The sequence below is a fragment of the Enoplosus armatus genome, chromosome 14 (genome assembly GCF_043641665.1).
Source record: "Enoplosus armatus isolate fEnoArm2 chromosome 14, fEnoArm2.hap1, whole genome shotgun sequence".
Classification (NCBI taxonomy): Eukaryota; Metazoa; Chordata; class Actinopteri; order Centrarchiformes; family Enoplosidae; genus Enoplosus; species Enoplosus armatus.
The window spans coordinates 15,345,572-15,367,956 of NC_092193.1; the positions used below are offsets into that span (position 1 = coordinate 15,345,572).

Below are 22,385 nucleotides of genomic sequence, written 5' to 3' on the forward strand. Positions count from 1 at the left end.
TGAAGGCTCAGGTTACAGGATTGGGTTGCAGGCCATACAAGCTACACAAGCAGCCTCCACCATGCAGGATAGTGAAGCCAGTCCATGCTGCTTTGTCACAGTGACAAGTTAACCTATCCATCAAGGTGTGTATCACTCCTCCAGCTGAAAGCCCACGGGGCTGGAGAAGAGAGAAGAAACATAAAGCTGGGACAGTAGAAAGAGTGCATCATTGTTATGATTGGGGAAACATCCATTTATAGCTTCTGATCTCTTACAGAAGGACTGGGGTGAGTTTGCACCTTTTATCTCACTCTGCGTGATTCTCTTTTCTGGTTTCACATCCCCTGCACACTGAAGTAGTAGTCTTTACTTATTTCTTCTTACCGCCAGCGGAGACTTCATGGCTGAGGCCACTGGCACGAGCAGTAACAGTGGAGGGGCTGGAGGAGTGCGTGTCCCCCAGGAGCCCTCTCTCAAAGCTGGGGTGGTGTTGTCAGATGAGAGGGTGGACTTCCTTCGAGAGCAAGCCTTCTGCGTGCTGCGAGTGAAGACTGATAAGTGGAACCGCTTCATTGGAGCAGAGGAGAACCAGAAGATTATACTGGATTTCCTGGACCACATCTGGACCAACAGGCTGCTGCTCTTCACTGGACCTGGAGGAACATTGCATGCAGGGGATGCTCAGGTAAGAAATACACACAGGCCAAAAGCAAATACACACAGGCATAAACTTATCATCAGTTCATAAAAAGTACCTACTTTCATAAATGCGTGTAATTTTCCTTTTCATCTCCCAACTTGGCTAAAGTAAATTTGTGGCCAATTCAATTATGGTTATAGCCTTGAGTAAATACTTAATGGTGTAGTTCATCTCCTGTTTTCTGTATGCATTGTGTGTTAGAAATTCTGTATAGTAATATCCCTGAGGTAAAAATACTGTGAAACAATGACATGTGCAGAGTGGCTGATGATGATGCACATTACACTATCTGTTTGCCTGGGTGGCTTGAAGACACAATTAATTTACATCCTGACAAAACACTGTCATGCACATACAATGACATAGTGAAAAGCAAATTTAGCTCTTGAACAAGAGAATAAGCTCACATGCAGGAATATAAACCATTAACAAAATCTCCTGGGCTTGCTACCTACACTCCATCTAACATACACATTTTTGAAATAAGTCACTACTTATTTCTAGTGCTTTCAATGCTGTTGAAAGCATTCCTACTGTTTTTGCAACTGTGAAGACGTCCCCACCATGGAAGACCAAGCTGCTGTGTGTGCTAAAGAGGGGCGTAAAGAGAATCACCTGCCAAGGATTCAGACACCAACTCCGGCTGGGGGAAGTGCCTGGATACCCCATGGAGCATCTACCTGTTGTCATCTCAGAGGTGGGATAGTAGTGTGTGTCATACAGGTGGCATATGTTCTATAAGTGAAGATGTGGGTTTTCCAACTCAGACTTTGCTGGCAGGACAAAGGATTGTAATACAGTACATGTCCACTTAAAAAAGCTTGTGTACTGCATAGGTACTAGTGTGTGTGCTGTCCAACGGTCTGAACCATGAGGACTGGCCGCGGGTGGTGTCTGATGACATCCACAGGCACCTGGAGAAGCTGAGGAGCAGGGTGGTGACCCTGCGAGGCCGCGCTGAGGGACGAACACTGCTGCCTCTACCGCTGAGTGTGGAGAGGGCACAGCCTCAGGACATTGTACTCAGGTCAGTGTGTTTACATTGCCCATATAACCTAGCTAAATTTGTAGTTTTCGTGGCATATTTCTTACGCTATAATGGAGTGCATCCATGTTATCAAGGAGAGCTAAAATATTTGAACGGCCGTTAATATACCACAATAAAAGACCCTATGCTCGTCTTTATTCCTAGTTAAAACGTTTTGGGAAAAACCCCACAGGCTGTTTGATGACACTCACCACATTTCAAGATTCGTTGAATGCTCTTCTACTCAGCTGGAAAGAAAAATATTCCGTGGGCATCATTGTAAACCATGTTTAACCTCTGTAAAGACTTTCAACTGTTCTGTTCAACTAGTAGCCGGAAGTGACATGCTGTCTGCTTGTATTGTGTGACAGTGCACGGCAACAAAATAAAATAAATCTTAATAAAGAATATAAATACAAATATCACAAAATGAAACGTTTTACTATCAGTTTCACTTATCTACATTATTCATATTGTATGTATTCATATTTAATTCGATTTCAGGAGCTGTACAAAACAAGATACAAGGATCCAGACAGAAAAAATAAAAGCAAGGTCAAGTGCCATTTCCGGCGCCATTTTTGTTTACTTTAATTAACGGAATGAAACTTGGGAATTTAGCTAGTTAGACCTCCATACTGTGCAGCAGTAAGGAGTGGAGATATCTTCAAAACAGCGGTGAATGTTGTCAGTTGTCCTGTGGGGGTTGGCAAAGTTTGACTAATATAAGAAGATGCGCTAGTTTCAGTTCTGTGAATGTCTCAGATGTATAATTAGCTGTCACATGTCTAATGTAACTTTTATAAAGGTAACATGTACATTGTGGAGGGGCACAAACTGGGCTATTGCCACTGGCTATTGCATAATTTAGAGAATAAGATGTAACGTAGTATATATGCTTAAGTCTACTATGTTTCAGGTCAGAAATGGGTAAGTTGATAATTCACAAACAAGGCACAAAGGTATTGTTACATTAGATGTTGGTCATATCAAACTAATAAATAGATTTAAGCCGACTGTGATGACATCTACAACTTGCTAGAATGGTATTTTAGTCCTATTTGTAGTTTGTCTGCTGTACTTTCATCATCCCATAGTGCCACTTTCTACCCATACTGATTGCACCCTCTCTGTCTCCCTCAGCCCCACTGGTTGGCCACTAGACCGTGGCTTGTTATACTCTATAGAAACTCTGATAGTTCAGTGGTCTGGACAGATATGGAACATCCTGAAGAAAGACTCTGGTATGGTGCTGCTCCGAGGAGACCACCCAGGCCCCAACATGGAGCTCCAATTTTGGACCACTCAGAGGGAAAACCTGCTGGGCATCCAGTCACAAGTATGACATTAGTTGTTTGGAAGTTGGCAGGGATGCAGTCACTTCAGAATGTAAACTGAAACTGCAGTTCCCAAAGTACCAGTAAAAGAGGTGCTTTTAATTCATAGACTTGATATCAGACTCCTGTTTTCCTTCTCAACTAGCATTGAGGTCATAGTTATTGGTGATCTTGTGCTATTATACTGAGAGCTTTATCTATTCTGCCCCCCTCAAGTATGTAAATAGAAACACCTCTCAGTAAAATGTAGTCCAGTACAACACTACCTTTGATGACTATGACATAAATAATAAACAAATGATTAGTTTACACATTTCTGACAATGTCAATAAAAACTGAACGTTATACATTTTGTGTGGTACACTGAGTGTACATTCTACGATCATGTCCTTCCTTTCAGATCCAGAGCCCCAAAGTGGAGCACATCATAGAGATCCTGAGAAGAGTCAAGAGCAGTTACTACTCCTCGTTCAAGGACATCTGCCTCAAAGTCAATGAAGGTAGATGAGCATTACTCATCATTTATCAGCAGTAATTAATTCATTTTCTCATTCTATCTAAGAACACAACTATTAAACCACTGTATGATTTTAATCCTGTTAAATGAACCCCCTATTCGGATCATGTTATCCATTAGTACTTCTGTATGTGATTATCATAGCGGTGCTGGAAGCAGAGGACATAGATCTGTATCTACGCCCTCTGAGGAGACTGATCAGCAGCTTAGAAGAGAGAAGTTTCCCACAGGTAGACGCTCTACTGCCTCCTCTATTCCACACACTCTGTCTCATCTGGAGCCGTTCCCAATACTACTGCACTCCGCAACGCATGGTGGTCCTCCTGCAGGAGTTCTGTAACCTGATCATTGAAAAGGTACAGTGATGCATCTCTGTGTATATGTGAGAGAGGGATACAGAATAAGAGAAATTAAGTAACTTAAACAACGTCTTAATGGTCTGTATCCAGGCCTTTGCCTACCTTATTCCTGAAGAACTGTTTAAGATGGAGCTCGAGGAGGGGGTGGAGAGAGTCCAGATTACCATCTCAGTTCTGCACACCTTCAAGCAGTTGTTTCATACTCACCGCCAGCGGATCCCCAAGTACTACAGACACACCCAGACCATCAAGCTGTGGGATTTTCCAGCTACACTTGTGTTCCAGCGTTCAGACCACATCATGGAAAGGCTGATAATGATTGAGGTGCAGGGGTTGACAAGTATAGCTCTGTGTGTGTTGGTTTGTTGGAAGATTAGAAATGTGCACATCGAAAAGATGCCAGACCATATTGCCTCAAGAAGATTTTTTTCATATTTACGTCAAGTAAACTGCTGTGTATTCATTTTTAATGTATATTATTTATTGTTTATCAAATCTGTCACCCCACATAGAGTGTTTAAATTATGGTAACCAATCAGTGGCTTTTCTCCGGTCATCTATAGGAACTTTTTGCAACGGCGCTGGACTTTCTGAAACTGGAGAAGGTTGAACTGGGTGGATCCAGAGGGAAAGTCCTCAGTGAGATGGTCTTCAGCATGAGCGAGGAGTTTCATGACCGCTGGCGGGTCCTCAGAGAAGGCAAATACGATCCTCTGGACTATACTAATAATGTGAGGCCCACTCAGATTGTTGCATTTGTCTTTGATATCACACTGCTGTGTAATTAATAAGCCCCAAACGGCTGTGATTCACAGCAATTTATAAGTGGCATTGACAGGCACAGCCGAATAATAAAAAATAACAATTAGATGTTATTTTTGTGCCCAGCGGTACAATAATTGAAAAGTAGCAAAGCAAAGTAGTTGCTAAGCAACACACAAGAATCATTGACAGCAGTCATTATTAGTCAGTGCATCAATATTTAATTTACAAGATATTTTACAGCTATTTTACAACAGCTTCCAGTGTGACTCAGCCAGTCAAAACTGGAACTCAATCAGAAATTGATCTGTGTTATAATATATCTTTCACAAATGTGTGTTATTCCAGCCAATACTGGTCAACTCAGCTAAGGAGAACTTGGAAGTACTGCAATGAAAATGTAATGGAATAAAAAATGCCTAATAATATAAGTGGACTCAAAGCTCTTTAATCAGGAAAGGGACTGAAAAATATCTATAATTTCCCAGCTGATGCCGTCTTGTTTCCAGGATTTTGTGCGCCACTACAGGCGTTTCATGGAGCAGAACAAAGATTTTGACCAGAGGCTTGGAACTGTCCTCAATCTGGCCTTCCACCACTCCAAAAACCTGAAGTCAACCTTTAAGGTATGTCTGTTGCACCTTGACCCTTTAAACAACCCCATTATTTTATTTTAGTGATATACTTCCAGGTCATTCAGGGACAAGGTGTTAATCAGTTGCACCTTTTCAGTAGGGAGCTTGTTGATGGCTTAGATTAAAAGCCAGAGAATCTCCAAAGTAAATCAGAACTATATTTTTGGACATCATGTGACCTGTCTAAAAGGTCCATTGTCCTAAAACTGTGTTGTTTTTGTGTCCCATCTAGCTGTTGAAGATTTTCAGCACCCTGCTTGAGAGGCCCAGGATTCACCAGCTGTTCTCTCCCAACTACAACCTGTTGTTGACCATGTTCAGCCAGGAAATAGACTTCTGTCAGCGTATACTTGATCAACACAGAGAAGCGGTAAGAGAAATTTTATATTCTCACTGACTTTGAAATTTGAATATTGACACAGCTACTTCCGGATGTACAAAAATACAGCCATATGATCAGACTACAGCCAGTTGCCACACTACACAAAGTCTCTAAGAGTTTAATATGACACCTAAGATATCATAATTCACACAATTAGCTAAATGTGTGCTACGAACATCTTCGGAAAAAGTATTAAAGTAATGAATAGGACTATAATCAACAGCCAAATGAATTCAGCCTTTGTGTTTCAGCTGCGGTCAGGCTGTACTGTCCTGGGGAAGAATATGCCGTCAGTGGCCGGCAACCTCAAATGGTCACAGGAGCTTCGGAATCGCATTCTCACCAACAGGAGCAACCTCTGCCAGCTGGCTCACATGTATGGACCAACTGTACTCATCACACGCAGACACAATTATCTCATGTAACAACGGTCATCCAGCAGATCTGCTGTTGAGTTTACTGTAATATGCATTGATAAAAAAACAATAAAGACTTTAATGCGATGCAGTGTAAATGAATGATTTAGATAACTGTAAGAATATCTGTGTTCTAATAAAACAGACAGAAGATTTTTTTTGTCTGAAATGCGACCTCTACTGGAAATGTAATATCTGTTTTCGTTAAAAATGAATTGAATTCATCAGTATTTCAAAAGCAATTGTTTAGCAAAACAATTTGCAATTAAAGGTTTTACAGTGAGAGTGTCCTAAAAGTAAGTTTTAATATCAGTATTAAAAGAATACTTAAAAGAGTTAGACATTTCTATTTGACTCCTTATCTTAATTTTTCTTTGTATTTTTCCCTTCCAGGCCTCTGGGGTGTTCTGAAGCAGACGATGTCCTCCAAAAGTGTGAGCGTGTTCTGGAGATTCTGGACCAGCATGATGAGGAGCTGTTCTCAGAGTGGACTGAGGGCCTGGAGGAAATCTGTCAAACCCACCTGAAGGAACCACTGCTCACACTGGACACTGACACAGGCCTGTTCCAGGTCAACTTCAGTCCTGCAGTAAGCACAAAGATCCATTCACCAAAAGACATACTGTGTTAAGTGTGCAAGGTTTCGGCTGGTGTGGAACTGGTGCAGGAGTGTTCCTTCAGTCGTACGTGCTAACACACCAGATAAAGGACATTACATACAGTGAACTATAGTGGAACGTTTATGATAGACATTCGATTGCACAAATCGTTCCATTATTAAACCAGTTTTTTAATGTATGTAAATATACATTTCTGCTGCAACATATCACTGGTTACTATAATACAATATTGTTGAAGCCTGTGCTAAATTCATGAAAGCTTTTACATTTGCTTCATTTTCTTTCTCAACATCCAGCGGCTGGTGTCTCTCAAATCACCAGAAGTTGCAACAGTGTTTTGTTTTGAATAAACAGTTGAACTATTTTGCATTAGCAGCAATAACCACAGTATGGGAATAGACAAAAAAATGACAAAATGTAATCAACATAAAATCAAAGAAATGTAATGTGCTGTGAAAAGTGCAGCAGTAATGAATATGTATAACCAGCAATGTAAAACTCAGGCACTGTAATCCAAGGATAAATCTGATGTACTGTGCACGTTTTCGAGTGTACTGTGTGTGTGTGTGTGTGTGTGTGTGTGTGTGTGTGTGTGCACTTTGTTCCACAGCAATGATTGGCTTTCTCTATCAGTCAACTATACATATGTCATTCATCAAATTCATCAAATGGTTTATTACATTTTCTCCTCTCTCTCTCTCTCTCTCTCTCTCTCCTCAGTTAACATCAGTGCTAAGGGAGGTGAAGTATCTGGGCATTTTGAAGAACCAAAACATTCCTAAAGCAGCTCTCCATCTCTACTCCAAACGGGAGAGACTCTACATGGTGGGTAACTAAACCCACAGCTATATTTGTGAGATATGTGTGTTTCTTTGACCTGTGAAAAATGATTAGAGGGTGTTAACGTTGCGGATACGTTGTATCCTGTAGTACACACAGACACTGACCTTGGTTACCCAGTGGTACAACCAGCTCCACAGTACTATCTTGGCTGTAGAGCTGGGACTGGTTAAAGATGAGATGGCTGGGACAAGACAACAGCTGGATCCGGCCCTCCAGGAGCTGACCTGGGCTCAGGACGACCTATGGGACTACATTCAGAGCACACGTGACCTGGTCAAGGTACTGAACATTTATTGTGTATTTTAAGGGATCTTCTGACTGCATTGCCAACAAACAAGGTAATTTTTTTAGGACTAATGTTGACACTATGTTGCAGCATATTCACACTATTCTGCTATTTTAAAGAAAAAAATCCCATCTCGGCTATATTTTGTGCTGAAATATAAAAAGTTAGATAAAAGTTGTGGTTTATTTTAGAGTTTGTTCAATAAAAACATCAAAAGCTGCTGTGAAATAGTTGCCTGCCAATGTAGCATGAAACTTGGCATTCTCCTCTCATGGTCCAAGCCAGCTTTCCTCAATTATAGTAAACACTCCTAAAACAAAAAGCAACATGCAGCTGTTAACCAAATGTAATTACTGGTTGTAATAGTTGCTCTCTTTTGCTGTTGCCAGAGCATTTCTAGTCGTGTCCAGAAGAGTAAAGCAAATGTGGAGGCTATCCAGGCCCTTATGGGGAATTTCAGCCATCGTGCCTTCATCACCAGAAAGAGCCGTGGTTCTACTCTCCTCATCTTCTCTGACATTGAGGAGAGTGTTTCCAAACAGCACACTCTCATCACCAGTACAGGGGAGCAAATACACAAACTGCTGCAGGTATATTCACTCACCTTACTCTTAAAGCTGGAAGTACACTACACTGTATATCTATTTTTTCCCCTTCTTAACTCCCTCTAACACATCACTTTTCCACTTTGCTCCAGGAGAACCAGTCTTTGCTCGGTGTTACAGACCTGGACAGCAGTGAGTGGCAGGCCTATACAGACTATGTGGACCGCATGATCCTGACAGGCTTCTCCAGTGCAGTACGCTGCTCCCTGCAGTACCTCATGGACAACACAGATGCAGCCCAGCGCATCACACCACTGTTTGAGGTCCAGCTGGTACTCAACAGCAATGAGATGACCTTTGACCCCTCGTTGGACTTCAGCCACAGTGGCAACTTCTATGATATTGTGGATAAGATGGTGGCCAACATCACCAACATGGCGTCATTCATTCCCAGAGTGGCAAAGCATAAACAGCTGGATAACTATCAGGTGCTGCACAGATTAGATTATAGGTTTATACACAGTGTGCATACATACACCTATACGGAAATAAAGTTTGACGTCCACACAATCTTGTCATATGCTATCTCGTTTCTTCATCTTGTAGTGCGACATAAACGAAATGGAGGATTTATCGGAGATGTGCCATGTTACCCGCTCACGGGCACGCGCAGCTATTGCTAAGGTAACTGTTCATTTTCTGTCCACACATGGAGGCTCATTTATGATGCTTACAGTTGTAAAGATTGTGTTAACTTTCAGGTCAGAGAATATCAGGGATCGTTTGCCAGCTACCGCTACCTCTGGACTGATGACAGGTCAGAAGTGAAATTTCTTCATTAGTGAAATACACAAATACAGGTTATTTTACATACTTTTGTTTTGTTTAAGCTAAAAGCTTTTTTCCTCAACTTTCATAGGTCTGAATTCATGAGGCAGTTCCTGCTATATGGTCATGTGCTAAGTACAGAGGAAGCAGAGCTGTATGCTGACTATGAACTGAAAAAGAACCCACCTACCCTGGACAACTTCAAAGAGCAGGTGTGCTTCACATTTGTAGCTCAAACAGCCTTTAATCTAAATTGACGTGACCATAATTAATTGTATTTATGGAGCTGATCAGTGCAATCATAGACTCTGGTCTTTTGTTCTTCGGTCAATGTCTGTGAGTCTCCGTATCGTCTTGCATTCCAGATAAACCTGTTTGAGTCTCTGTATGTACGAGTGAGCAAGATGGAGGACAGGAGGGTGTTTTGTGGCTGGCTACAGCTCGATATCAGACCCTTCAAGCATACACTGATGAATGTCATAAAGAGATGGAGCTGGATGTTCAAGGAGCACCTGCTCAACCATGTGAACCAGAGGTTAGACACACACATGCACCAGCGCAAACACACTCATATGTTTATCACTCTAAATGGACAAGAACTACGAAAAACATCCAGATAAAAATTACACTGGGGAACAATTTGAAAAAAAAATTCTGTTGAGTTAGATTTTTATGCTGATTAAAACTAAAATTGGCATGCTGATTCCAAAATTGCAGTCAGTTTTTTTCTAGCACGTCAAGTTTTTTCTCCACAGCTTACCCTCCAGATAAGCAAAATTCCACTGATTAGCTGTAGTAAGACTTGCCAGCTGATTACGATTGGACTCATCTACAGCTACGTGGCAACTTGTTTGTGCAGTCACAATTGAGACAGCGCGGTGAGAGGTGTGTGCAGCTCCCAATAGGTCAGTACTATCACACACATATCTGTTAAGTACAGTATTTTTCACATTTTTTAAGAAAACGGGGATCCTATAGTTCAAAAACTTGACGTGATAGAGAAAAACTAAGATCAGTTTTGGATTCCGCACCCAAAAATTAGTTAAAAACAGCTGTCAGACCTAACTCAACAAAAATTTTGTTCCCCAGTGTTATCTAAACATTTAAAATTTTAAAAAGCAAATATAAAATACAGAGCAGCAAATTATTGTGTTCAAAAACATTGTAAATTAACTGTACTGGTATAATGTTTTCTGGTTATACTAAAAGCAACTCAACTAAGGGGACGAGGGATTGTTATGATTGTACTAGAGATTATTTTTGTTTAATATCAAGATTTTTCCTGTGCCACTCCTCTTCACTCTGAAACCTTACATCATCCTCCTTCCTCTGTATCCCGCAGCGTGAGAGAATTATCCTCTTTTGTCCAGGACACGGCCCACGGCCTCTCTTACAAGGTGTCAGATGGCGACTATGCAGGCCTTGTGGACATCATGGGACACCTCATGGCCATACGAGACAGACAGGTCAGCAACGAACAGCACTTCAAACCTCTCAAGTCTACTGCTGAACTCCTTAAAACCTACGGACAGCAGCTGCCAGAGAGTGTCTACACACAGCTAGAAGTATGTACCAACGCACAAATATGCACATTTCCATGAATGCTGGCAGACATGTACATTTATTATTACATTCTTTACTATATCACCACAAAACACAGGAGCTGCCGGAGAAGTGGAAGAGTCTGAAGAAAATTGCATTCACAGTTAAACATGAAGTGGCGCCACTGCAATCAAATGAAGTTTCAGTTATACGCAGGAAATGTGTCCGGTTTGAGGTGAGGCTATGTGTGAGCAGGGTAGGATGTCAGAGTGGCAATCCCTTACAAAGAGCTCAATATCTGACATATAAACCGCCCCACTTTCTTTCCTGCATTATATATGACTGACACCACACCCCCCAGTTTGTTCAGTAATAGATCAGGAACTACACCTTCAAAGAACCCTGAATGAGCTTTTTTTCACATTTTAGGTCAAACAGCATGAGTTCAGAGAACAGTTTCGTACTGAACAAATCTTTAAGATCAATGTGGAGGAGCCATATAAACTAATTGACAAGGTGAGCTCTGGGAGACATGCTGTACTATCTATTCAAGTAATTCTTTGCAAAGTAGTACCTACCAGTGTATGATTAAATGCACTCTAACAACATAATGTCAGTCTAATCGAACAGTAGCAGTGATGGAGGCAGAAATGAAGAAGCTGCAGGACACAGCTGATCTGTTTGAAGTCAGTTTCCCAGACTACAAGCAACTGCGCCAGTGTCGCTCTGACATCATACTGGTCAAAGCAGTCTGGGACATGGTCATCTTTGTGAAGGTATGTATTAATCAGCACTATGTTTTAGCTCCATAGAGATCCATTAGCACAAGGCAGAAGGGCCTGCATACTGAGGCTCACCTTTTGACTGCAAGTTTCTACACTGCAGGTATCCAGTGCTATGAATTTCATACCGTAACTATAGATGACCTTTTAAACTGTGGGAAAAAATAGATTTTCAAAATATATCACATTTTTCCTTTCTTCTCTCCATGCCAGACCAGTATAGAGGATTGGACCAAGACTCCATGGAAGGAGATCAATGTTGAGCAGATGGACATGGAGCTCAGACGATTCGCCAAAGTATGAAAAGCTTCAGTGGACAAACATTATAATCTTTCATTTTTGCCAGGGTTGAGAAACAGAGTAAATGTCTCTCACAATGTATGACTATCTTTGTTGCACGTTACAGGAGATGAAGATGCTGGATAAGGAGGTGCGGGTGTGGAACGTCTACATGGGTCTGGAGTCGACTGTGAAGAACCTGTTGACCTCTCTGAGAGCCGTCAACGAGCTGCAAAACTCAGCTGTCAGAGAAAGACACTGGCAACAGCTTATGAACACCACCAGGGTATGAGACTGTCTGTTTTGCTACTTCACAATGTCTGACTCTATAATGTTTCATCAATTCTGCACTCAGTATGATTCTTGCCACTCTATTGAGTTTAGTTCTGTTCTTCTTTAATCTAGTCTTCATGTACTCTACCTTCATTCATCTGTCCTCCAAACTCATCTCCAGGCCTGTAATGACCAGCACAGTTCAGTGAACCCAATTATCCTGATCTGAAATCTGATCACACTCATGGTTGTCGTGTATTGCTTTCGGTCCTCAGGTCAGGTTTGTGATGGGGGAAGGCACCACCCTGGGGGACCTTTTGGAATTACAGCTTCACCGTGTTGAAGATGAGGTCAAAAACATAGTGGACAAGGCTGTGAAAGAAATGGCTATAGAGAAAGTAAGAATCATAGACCAGTAATAGTTTATTGTCCTGTATATCAATGCAGTAGTCGTAAGGGTCAAGACTATTTAAGTATTGACTAAACACAGAGGCAATTCCTTTTTGAGTCTGTCACAATACCTGCACTTAGGATGCATTTGACTATGTATCCTTTGACTACTATATTATTAAAAAGAATAATCATGAAGCAGACTCACAATGGACAAGACAGATGAAATCACACGTAATTATGTATAAATACGATGTATAACAAAATTAGTAACACCCTTTTATAAGTTTTATTTTTTTCCTGGTCTTCAACACACATTTTGTAATGAAAGCATTTCCTACATTTACTTAGGTTTTGGCAGAGATAAACCAGACATGGAGTGTTATGTCGTTGTCATATGAGACTCATACCAGCACAGGAACTCCTCTGCTCAAAGCAGATGAGAATCTGATAGAAACACTGGAGGACAACCAGGTGAGTGTGATAACTGTGCTGATTCCCCCAAGCATGTGATATCTTGTTTATTTCAGTAGTTTAATGCTGTAATTGCTAAATCCTGTTTGGTATAGAACATCATGCTCTCAGTCAGTCTGACTCCCTGACATTAAGGAGGTAACTGACCAGAACAAACATAATGAATGGATCTTAATAATTTAATTGATCTGCAAAAGCTCCTCCTTTTTATTTCTCATCAGGTGCAGCTGCAGAACATCCTGATGAGTAAGTACGTAGAGTATTTCCAGGCAGAGGTGAGTGGATGGCAGAGGAAGTTGATGGTGGCTGACCTGGTCATCTCCTCCTGGATGTCTGTCCAGAGGACCTGGGCCCACCTCAACAGCATCTTCACCAACAGCCACGACATCCGCTGTCAGCTGGCCAATGATGCAGAGCGCTTCCAGGGAATTCATTCTGACTTCCAGGTTCTCGCCTACATGCATCCATCTTACCATAGCATTATATTGTGCATCCTTTTCTTTTTTCTCAGATTTTACTTCTTCTCTCACCCAGAGCTTGATGACTGAGGTGGTGCAGAACAGTAACGTGGTAAAGGTGACCAACAGGTCTGGCTTCCTGGAGAACCTGGAGACCTTGCAGCAGAGGCTGTCTGTGTGCGAGAAGGCCCTGGCCGAGTACCTGGAGACCAAGAGACTCACATTCCCCAGATTTTACTTTGTCTCTGCCTCAGACCTGCTGGAGATTGTCTCCAAGGGAACACAGCCCAAACAGGTGACAGATTACAATTTAATTATGTTTTCCAAGAGAGAACATATAAAGAGATAGTCAGCACATTGTAGTTATCAGTCCAATATATTCTTCAAACCGTGTCTTAGTGTTGTGGAGCAGAGAATGTTAACAAAGATAAGAAGAAAGACAAAGTGGAAATTTGACTTTTTTCATTTTCTTAAATTACAGTCTGTAAACAACATCATTTTTAAAATGGAAGTGGAGCTATGATCCGTGTGTGTGTGTGTGTGTGTGTGTGTGTGTGTGTGTGTGTGTGTGTGTGTGTGTGTGTGTGTGTGTGTGTGTGTGTGTGTGTGTGCGTGTTTTTTCCAGGTGACCAGACACTTGCTGAAGCTGTTTGACAACATAGCAGATCTTCGCTTCAAGGACTCAGACAGAGATGGGAGAGGGGAGGAGGATGGGGAGGCAGTTGCTATAGGGATGTACAGCCGAGAGGGAGAGTATGTTCCATTCTCTCAGCCATGTGTCTGTGAAGGACAGGTATTTAAAAACTAATTTGATTTCTGTGTGTGCAAATACAAGTTACACTCTTACAGTTATAAGCTGTATTCATTTATCGCATTACTTTCTCTGTATTGTTTATAATATGTACAGTATATACTTGTATTTGTATACACTTGTCATGTGTTATAATTTTCATGCCTTTTCCAAATATTATATAGCATGACATTTTATTTATTTATTAACATGTTGTGTCTTTCTTCAGGCAGAGTGTTGGTTAGGTGCCTTAGAGAGCACCATGCGCTGTACAGTTAGAAAGGAGATCCAGGAGGCCGTAGCTGCCTATGAGGACAAACCACGAGACCAGTGGCTGTTTGACTACCCTGCACAGGTCTGATAACGTACTGTCTGTGGAATTACCACTTTAACTTAATATGTAACACACAAATTATCTGTTTTCTCTCCATTCAAAGGTAGGGTTGACTGGCAGTCAGGTGTGGTGGGCCACAGATGTGGGCATTGCCTTTGAGAGGGTGGAGGAGGGATTTGAGACAGCTCTCAAAGACTACAACAGAAAACAGGTGGCGCTATAAATCCAGAGTAAAATATTGTTAGAATGGTGAACCCATTTGTTGTCTTGTTCCTCAATGTTTGCTGAATTCTGTTTTTTTTAGATCACACAGCTGAACTCGCTGATCCACATGCTGCTTGGAGATTTAACTCCTGGAGACAGACAGAAAATTATGACTGTCTGCACTATTGATGTTCATGCTCGAGACGTGGTCGCCAATCTCATAAGTCAGAAGGTAACACATAGAGTACATTTGGTGAATGAGGCATTATACAAGCAATGTTACCTTCCTGTTGGTGTTACTGTGTGTGTCTCTTAGGTGACAACAGGACAGGCCTTTGCATGGCTGTCTCAGTTACGCCATCGCTGGGATGACGAAACCAGACACTGTTACATTGACATCTGTGACGCCCAGTTCCAGTTCAGCTATGAATACCTGGGGAACACTAACAGACTGGTCATCACTCCACTCACTGACAGGTACAAATGCATGTGGTATGCTACACAAATACACATGCACACAGATTGTACACATTATTAAGGATGTGTACTTTGAAGAGAGAGGTGGCATCTGACCCCTGTTTGGACAGGCTGAAGACAGACATTAGTAATGGACTCCCTTTCCTCAGCAGCTACATAAGCACTTAACACCTAAGTGCCCCAGTCGAGCCGTGTAGTGGTTGAAAGTAGGTGGCTCCCGCACAAATAGGTGTAAATGTGAGTCTAAAGAAGGAAGCAAGTGCTTTTGTCAATCTCCTGTGATCAAATAACGGGAAACAACACAAATTGAATTAAAGTCTCATATCTGACCACACTGTATGTCACACACTAATACATGCATACGCATTACACTGTTTCTTTTATACAACATTTTTAACAAATACACAGCTCCATTGAATTGCTATTCTATTACTTTGGTTACTGATGTTTTTTATGACTTCATATCTCGACCCTACCTCTGTTAGGTGTTACATAACCCTGACCCAGTCCCTCCATCTGACTATGAGTGGTGCCCCTTCAGGCCCAGCTGGCACCGGTAAGACAGAGACCACCAAAGACCTTGGACGCTCCCTGGGCATCATGGTATATGTGTTCAACTGCTCAGAGCAGATGGACTACAAGGTAGTACCGACTGTACAGATGTTCTCAGTAGTGTCCATTTATGTCATATTTACTCAATACATATTTTCACTTACATTTATTCCGCCCTTCAACCTTCTCTCTGTTTCTGTCTCCATCACATTTCTTCAGTCCATAGGTAACATTTATAAGGGTCTGGCTCAGACGGGGGTGTGGGGATGCTTTGATGAGTTCAACAGGATCTCAGTGGACGTGCTGTCTGTGGTAGCGGTACAGGTCAAAACTATACAGGATGCTGTACGCAACAAGAGGCAAAGGTAGATGTGGAAATAATGACATGCATTATAAACTATGCATACTCTGTAATTGGCTGTCAAATGGTTTTTTTTATTTGATCATGAGCACATATATCCATACAAACAGGAATAACTAAAAATATAAAGTAATCTGCAATGTGTGTATGTAGGTTCTATTTTCTTGGAGAGGAGATTGAGCTGAAGCAAACAGTGGGGATCTTCATCACTCTGAACCCAGGTTATGCTGGCAGGGCTGAGCTCCCAGAGAACCTCAAGGCTCTATTCAGGTCTGATATAAACAGAGAGACAAAGGGCAAGAGTTAACAAATGTCAAAGACGGCTAATTGATAGCTGGTTTGCTAACTGTTCAGGCCCTGTGCCATGGTGATCCCAGACTTCGAGTTGATCTGTGAGATCATGTTGGTCGCAGAAGGCTTCATAGATGCTCGTCTGCTGGCACGCAAGTTCATCAGCCTGTACACTCTTTGTAAGGAGCTGCTGTCCAAACAGGTACATAAAACTACATACTAATTAATATACAAGACACTGAATATACTGTAACTATTCCTTGTTCTGTTTCAGGATAAACACACTATTTAGAAAGCTAATATGAATGTTAAAGGAGTGAAAAATTCTGGTGTGCCAAAGCAAGCACTCTTGCAGTCATGGGAAATACTGTTCATATTTAACCATGCAACACCTACAACAACACAAGACTGAACCCACTATTGGGTTTCTGTTTTAATGGAAATGCAAATAGTGCAAGCAGGGTTACTGCATTGAAATATGGTTTGCTCATTAATCAGATTGTATCTGGCTTACAACAACTCTTTTGCACATGGTGGTTTGCACTCTCATCTTTCTTGCACTTCCACTGATCATTTTGATTGCACTATTAAAATGCCGTTTGGCTGCTTTAAACATCCTCTACTGTATTGGAAGACAAAAACTCTAATGAAAAGTGTGACATATTATAGTCCTTGCTTTCATGACTTTGATAGTTAATTCCTTTTTTCTGTTAGGATCATTATGATTGGGGTTTAAGGGCCATCAAATCAGTCCTGGTTGTGGCCGGGTCTCTGAAGAGAGAGGAACGGAGCAGACCTGAGGAACAGGTACGCATCAATCTGTTGATGCTGTCATTTGCACTAAAGTGTCTCGCATCTAGTGGATGTGGGGAAGAATGATTGTGTGCAATCATATGGCTTATAGTTTCCACAAATCTGTCATTTCTTGCCTAGGTGCTGATGCGGGCACTGAGGGACTTCAACCTGCCTAAGATAGTGACCAGTGATGTGCCGATATTCCTCGGGCTGATCAGTGACCTGTTTCCTCAGCTGGACGTGCCCAGGAAGAGAGACCCTGAGCTGGAGAATGCTGTCCGCCAGTCAGTCGGTGAACTGCGCCTGCAGCCTGAGGAGAACTTCATACTAAAGGTGCTCCATTTTAACATTATGTTGAAATGTAAGTGCTCTTCTGTGTGTTTTTGCTTGGAAAAATGCTGTCTTGTATGTACATATATAACATAATAAAACACAGTTCATCACAGTGTTTACAGTTATTTATACTTGAAAATTACTTCACAGTACTTGAATGAAGACATACACATACTAAGTCTGTGACTTATGAGAAAGAAATGTTTCTAATTTGTAATTAATAGTATTTCTTTGATCAGAAATCCAGTATGATGCAATGTTTGTGTCCGCAGGTGACCCAGCTAGAGGAGCTGCTGGCTGTCAGACACTCTGTGTTTGTAGTAGGCGGACCCGGAGCTGGAAAGAGCCAGGTTAACTTCTGTATAACTACTGTATCCACTGAACCACATACAAAATAGTGTTTTCAAAGCCACTTCTTATAAGAGGTGGCTTATAACCATTGTCATAATACCCAAACACAGATATTTTCATTTTGCTACTATACTATTAAGTTTGGGGTTTTTTCTAGATCTTTGATTTATTAAAACATAAAAGCATAAAACAAATCCCAAAACAGTCTTGAGTTGACACCGCCCTGCTGCAGAGAAGACAAAGTCGCCCACAGCTAAAGTCAAGGAAGAGTTGAATTTCACTGTTGTCATATCCATCTAGAGTGATAATGTTACAATATTTGTAATATTTATTCTTCAGATCTTGAAGACTCTCCATAGAACCTATGCACATATGAAGATGAAGCCCGTATGGAACGATATCAACCCTAAAGCTGTGACCACTGACGAGTTGTTTGGATACCTGCACCCTGCTACCAGAGAGTGGAAAGATGGTGAGGGGCTTGAGGATTATACACGGAATTCAAAAAGCTGTAAATAATGATCAAGGGAACCACTGTTTTCTCCAGATTTTAGGTCGCTGTCAAGCAGGAGTTATTTTGGTGCCAAGACCATAATTTACTCCCAAGCCTTTTCTCAGAATTAATTATTAGAATTTGTTGACTATGATTACATTACATGACTTCTCTTTACAACATGACACGATAGTGTGATGTGACATTTGTTCCCCAGTGACAGTCTGATGCCAGAACAATCTAAAGAAAATACTGTTGATATACCACTGTATGTTTCACTCTTTACTTTAGGTCTGTTCTCGTCTACCATGAGAGAGCTGACCTCAGTGGGCCATGATGGACCCAAATGGATTGTTCTGGATGGGGATATTGACCCTATGTGGATTGAGTCACTCAACACAGTTATGGATGACAATAAGGTCAGAGTGCATCTTTGTTCTCTGTTTAATGTTTCCATTCTTCTAATGCTGGATGCTGTCCTTTACCCGGTTTGAATTTGCCTTAATTTTATATCAACTGACCCAAAGCCCAAACAAATATTTGTACATACATTTTTGTCAGTGCCAGTCATTTCGCATTTTGCGTCTGCTGTATGTATTTGAGCTCCACAAAACCTAATTTCTCCTCTCCTCTGTTCAGGTTCTGACTCTTGCCAGTAATGAGAGGATCAGTTTGTCCTCCTCCATGCGTCTGCTCTTTGAGATCTCTCATCTGAAGGCAGCTACTCCGGCTACTGTGTCCAGGGCAGGAATACTCTACGTCAACCCACAGGACCTTGGCTGGAGCTCGTAAGACACACACAAACACACATATAAAATCTTGGACTTCTTATTTCTTCTTTCACTTCTCTGAAATTATATTTTGGTTAGCAGTGTCTTTACTGTATTCCCAGGTACGTGACAAGCTGGATAGACACCCGACAGGCCCAATCAGAGCGAGCTAACCTCACCATTCTGTTTGACAAGTATGTGCCGTACTGCCTGGAACAAGTCCGCTGCAACCTGAAAACCATCACTCCCATACCAGAGAACAGCATGGTGCAGGTGATACCATACAACATGCTCGTTATGTGTCTCACCTACAGGCCAAAGAGTCTTAATAAATGTCTCACATATCTTTACATCCTATGTTGCATTCTTGCATATTGTCAAAAAGAACAACGTGTTACTGTGTGTTGTCCAATTAGATGGTACATGTATGTGTTTTGGCCAATCAGACACTGTGTTCCTTGTTGGACTGCCTGCTGACAGAGGACAACACTCCTGCTGACTCCCCCCGAGAACTTTATGAAATCTACTTCGTCTTCGCCTGCGTCTGGGCCTTTGGAGGGGCTCTCTTCCAGGATCATGTGTGTGGTGGCTAAATGTTTGCTTGAAGAGCTAACTCCTTTTTATTGCAGTATTTACATTGTAGATCATTCAAATTGTTTTATCACACTATGATGTATTATATTATCCAGCTGAATGACTACCGTGCCGAGTTCAGCCGCTGGTGGTCTAAAGAGATGAGAGCGGTGAAGTTTCCCTCCCAGGGCACCGTCTTTGACTATTTCATTGACTCTGAGACTAAAAAGTTTACTCCCTGGAGCGAGAAGATGCTGCCATTTGAGCTGGAGCCCGATGTACCATTACAGGTGTGTACATGATGTGTGTGGTTGTGAACAAAGAACAGAATTACTGCACATTATGTTTACATTATTTGCCACATTTGGACAAGCCATTTCAGTTAGGTCATGCAATGTGTGTTTCAGACTGTGCTGGTCCACACTCCAGAAACCATTTGTCTGACCTACTTCATGGACCTGCTGCTCCAGAGGGGCAAACCTATCATGTTAGTGGGCAACGCTGGAGTGGGCAAGACCATCCTGGTGTCTGATAAAGTAGCCAAGCTGAAAGAGGACTACATGGTGGCTAAAGTCCCCTTCAACTACTACACCACATCAGCCATGCTCCAACGTAAGAGTCACAGGAATGACATAATTTTCGGGGCGGCTGCTTACTAAAAATAAATACAGATATTACACACGGTAGGGATTTTGCAAGGTTCAGCAGTGTTAGTTGTGTCAGAATGTATTACAAAGGTGCAAACATCATACATAGTAGATGGAATACAATACATTTGGGATTGAGATAAAATAAAATTTTGGATCATGATACAATATTCACAATTACAGAACTTCCCTTTATTGCTGGTAAATATTTTGACATGTTTTGTAGAAAAGTGCATTCTCGTGTAAAGAGGAATATGTAGAGTTGTGTTGATTACCTCACAGTGCTGTGTTTCTTTCTTATTTCTAAGAAATGACAGATTGTTCTTGTCTAAGTTAGATGCTTTGCCCTTTTTTCGTATGTCCTTGCTCAGTTTAAAATCTCTTTGATATATTTAATATATTACTGAACACATTTTGTGAATAGAGAAATTCACGGCTACAAATAAGATTCTGACCCTGCCTGCATCACTGTGTATTGACGTCTTGTTTTAATACCACACTGCTTTTGCCCTTTAATATTGTTGGAATTACATAGCATTCACTGCAGTCCAAGCATTTACCTGTTGAACAACTGACATTTTTATTCTTGTATTTTTAATTCTCTTTTCCTAGTGCAGTCTGCATTTTGAAATCCATAACTGAGAAGCACTCTTCTGTTATTCACACACTGGCTGCGTTAAATGAGTCTTTTGCTGCCCACAGTTTTGTCTTGTCATTTTCATCGACTTTCTTGTGCATTATATGGACCTCAGGTGTCCTGGAGAAACCCCTGGAGAAGAAAGCTGGTCGTAAATTTGCTCCTCCTACCGCTAAGAGACTCATCTACTTCATAGACGACCTCAACATGCCTGAGGTGGACGTTTATGGGACCGTCCAGCCGCACACACTCATACGCCAGCATCTGGACTACAACCACTGGTAAGACTGAGACACAATACACACACAATCAGCTCATTTTGCATAAATGTACAGTACAGTTACACACCCACATCTGCATGTAAACACGCGTTCTGTGCAGTGAATACAGGTTATACTGAACTGAATGGTTAGATTGGATCTAAATAGAAGAAACCTTTGTAGGTATGACAGACAACGACTGGTACTGAAGGAAATACATAACTGCCAGTATATCACCTGTATGAACCCAACAGCTGGAAGCTTCTCTATCAACCCCAGGCTACAGGTATAGACATTCATGCATACAGGCATGTGGCACACACACACATACTGTTATCTAAAAATACTATTCTAACCATTGGTCTTGTCTACTACAATCACTGTACTTAATTTGCTTTTGAAGCATTTTTACAAAGTAATTTATCAAGGTACAAATTAACACAGAATGGATTTAATCAGAAGTAAAAGCAAGAAGCAATTAAATTTCAAACAAATGATAAATGAGCCCAAAATAAAAACAGTTAGAATGTCCTAGCCCTGCTAATGACAACATGAAATGATCTAATTAATAGTTATCAGTCTGCTATCAGTCTCTCTTTACTCCTTTCAGAGGCATTTCTCAGTGTTTGCGGTACATTTCCCTAGTGCCGATGCATTAGCCACCATCTTCTCCAGCATCCTGTCAGCTCACTTCCTTCAGGGGGGATTCAGCTACGGCGTCTCCCGCTCAGTCGGAACTCTCATACAGGTGCGCCAGTATCGATGTATTTGTCTACATTATAACCTGATTTCAGTCTTCCAGTCAATGCAAATATTGGTCAATTTATCAGCCTCTCTAACCATAATAATGCCCATCTGTTTTTCTGTTCCAATATCAATCCAACCATTTCTACATCTATCCATCTTTTTGTTCTGCTTATCCAGGCAGCTATCTGTCTGCACCAAAAAATCAGTCAGAACTTCCTCCCTACAGCGATACGCTTCCACTACATCTTCAACCTGCGAGACCTCTCCAACATTTTCCAGGTAACGCACACATTCAGATAAACTACATTATGATAAATGATTGATGTTTCCTCA

The 22,385-nt window shown here is 41.4% G+C and overlaps 1 protein-coding gene across 1 annotated transcript in view; it reads left to right on the forward strand.

Moving 5' to 3' along the window:
- The first annotated feature begins 382 nt into the window (after nucleotides 1-382).
- dnah9l (dynein, axonemal, heavy polypeptide 9 like) overlaps nucleotides 383-22,385 on the forward strand; it is a 35,588-nt gene continuing 13,585 nt past the window's right edge. Inside the window, exons 1-53 of the mRNA XM_070918806.1 lie at nucleotides 383-667; nucleotides 1,236-1,379; nucleotides 1,519-1,709; nucleotides 2,853-3,048; nucleotides 3,447-3,546; nucleotides 3,708-3,919; nucleotides 4,013-4,246; nucleotides 4,486-4,653; nucleotides 5,194-5,310; nucleotides 5,552-5,689; nucleotides 5,953-6,077; nucleotides 6,511-6,706; nucleotides 7,458-7,562; nucleotides 7,668-7,859; nucleotides 8,256-8,456; nucleotides 8,564-8,899; nucleotides 9,018-9,095; nucleotides 9,173-9,228; nucleotides 9,331-9,451; nucleotides 9,605-9,774; nucleotides 10,582-10,804; nucleotides 10,900-11,016; nucleotides 11,211-11,297; nucleotides 11,399-11,557; nucleotides 11,777-11,860; nucleotides 11,970-12,128; nucleotides 12,391-12,513; nucleotides 12,857-12,979; nucleotides 13,201-13,425; nucleotides 13,514-13,732; nucleotides 14,063-14,230; nucleotides 14,457-14,582; nucleotides 14,665-14,772; nucleotides 14,866-14,997; nucleotides 15,082-15,242; nucleotides 15,728-15,884; nucleotides 16,014-16,159; nucleotides 16,309-16,425; nucleotides 16,510-16,648; nucleotides 17,161-17,253; nucleotides 17,380-17,574; nucleotides 17,847-17,924; nucleotides 18,265-18,397; nucleotides 18,710-18,837; nucleotides 19,058-19,206; nucleotides 19,311-19,461; nucleotides 19,635-19,766; nucleotides 19,878-20,051; nucleotides 20,169-20,373; nucleotides 21,161-21,326; nucleotides 21,489-21,591; nucleotides 21,916-22,053; nucleotides 22,230-22,331. Coding sequence (XP_070774907.1) covers nucleotides 383-667; nucleotides 1,236-1,379; nucleotides 1,519-1,709; nucleotides 2,853-3,048; nucleotides 3,447-3,546; nucleotides 3,708-3,919; nucleotides 4,013-4,246; nucleotides 4,486-4,653; nucleotides 5,194-5,310; nucleotides 5,552-5,689; nucleotides 5,953-6,077; nucleotides 6,511-6,706; nucleotides 7,458-7,562; nucleotides 7,668-7,859; nucleotides 8,256-8,456; nucleotides 8,564-8,899; nucleotides 9,018-9,095; nucleotides 9,173-9,228; nucleotides 9,331-9,451; nucleotides 9,605-9,774; nucleotides 10,582-10,804; nucleotides 10,900-11,016; nucleotides 11,211-11,297; nucleotides 11,399-11,557; nucleotides 11,777-11,860; nucleotides 11,970-12,128; nucleotides 12,391-12,513; nucleotides 12,857-12,979; nucleotides 13,201-13,425; nucleotides 13,514-13,732; nucleotides 14,063-14,230; nucleotides 14,457-14,582; nucleotides 14,665-14,772; nucleotides 14,866-14,997; nucleotides 15,082-15,242; nucleotides 15,728-15,884; nucleotides 16,014-16,159; nucleotides 16,309-16,425; nucleotides 16,510-16,648; nucleotides 17,161-17,253; nucleotides 17,380-17,574; nucleotides 17,847-17,924; nucleotides 18,265-18,397; nucleotides 18,710-18,837; nucleotides 19,058-19,206; nucleotides 19,311-19,461; nucleotides 19,635-19,766; nucleotides 19,878-20,051; nucleotides 20,169-20,373; nucleotides 21,161-21,326; nucleotides 21,489-21,591; nucleotides 21,916-22,053; nucleotides 22,230-22,331 — 8,085 coding nt within the window. The remainder of the gene's footprint in view (nucleotides 668-1,235; nucleotides 1,380-1,518; nucleotides 1,710-2,852; nucleotides 3,049-3,446; nucleotides 3,547-3,707; nucleotides 3,920-4,012; nucleotides 4,247-4,485; nucleotides 4,654-5,193; nucleotides 5,311-5,551; nucleotides 5,690-5,952; nucleotides 6,078-6,510; nucleotides 6,707-7,457; nucleotides 7,563-7,667; nucleotides 7,860-8,255; nucleotides 8,457-8,563; nucleotides 8,900-9,017; nucleotides 9,096-9,172; nucleotides 9,229-9,330; nucleotides 9,452-9,604; nucleotides 9,775-10,581; nucleotides 10,805-10,899; nucleotides 11,017-11,210; nucleotides 11,298-11,398; nucleotides 11,558-11,776; nucleotides 11,861-11,969; nucleotides 12,129-12,390; nucleotides 12,514-12,856; nucleotides 12,980-13,200; nucleotides 13,426-13,513; nucleotides 13,733-14,062; nucleotides 14,231-14,456; nucleotides 14,583-14,664; nucleotides 14,773-14,865; nucleotides 14,998-15,081; nucleotides 15,243-15,727; nucleotides 15,885-16,013; nucleotides 16,160-16,308; nucleotides 16,426-16,509; nucleotides 16,649-17,160; nucleotides 17,254-17,379; nucleotides 17,575-17,846; nucleotides 17,925-18,264; nucleotides 18,398-18,709; nucleotides 18,838-19,057; nucleotides 19,207-19,310; nucleotides 19,462-19,634; nucleotides 19,767-19,877; nucleotides 20,052-20,168; nucleotides 20,374-21,160; nucleotides 21,327-21,488; nucleotides 21,592-21,915; nucleotides 22,054-22,229; nucleotides 22,332-22,385) is intronic.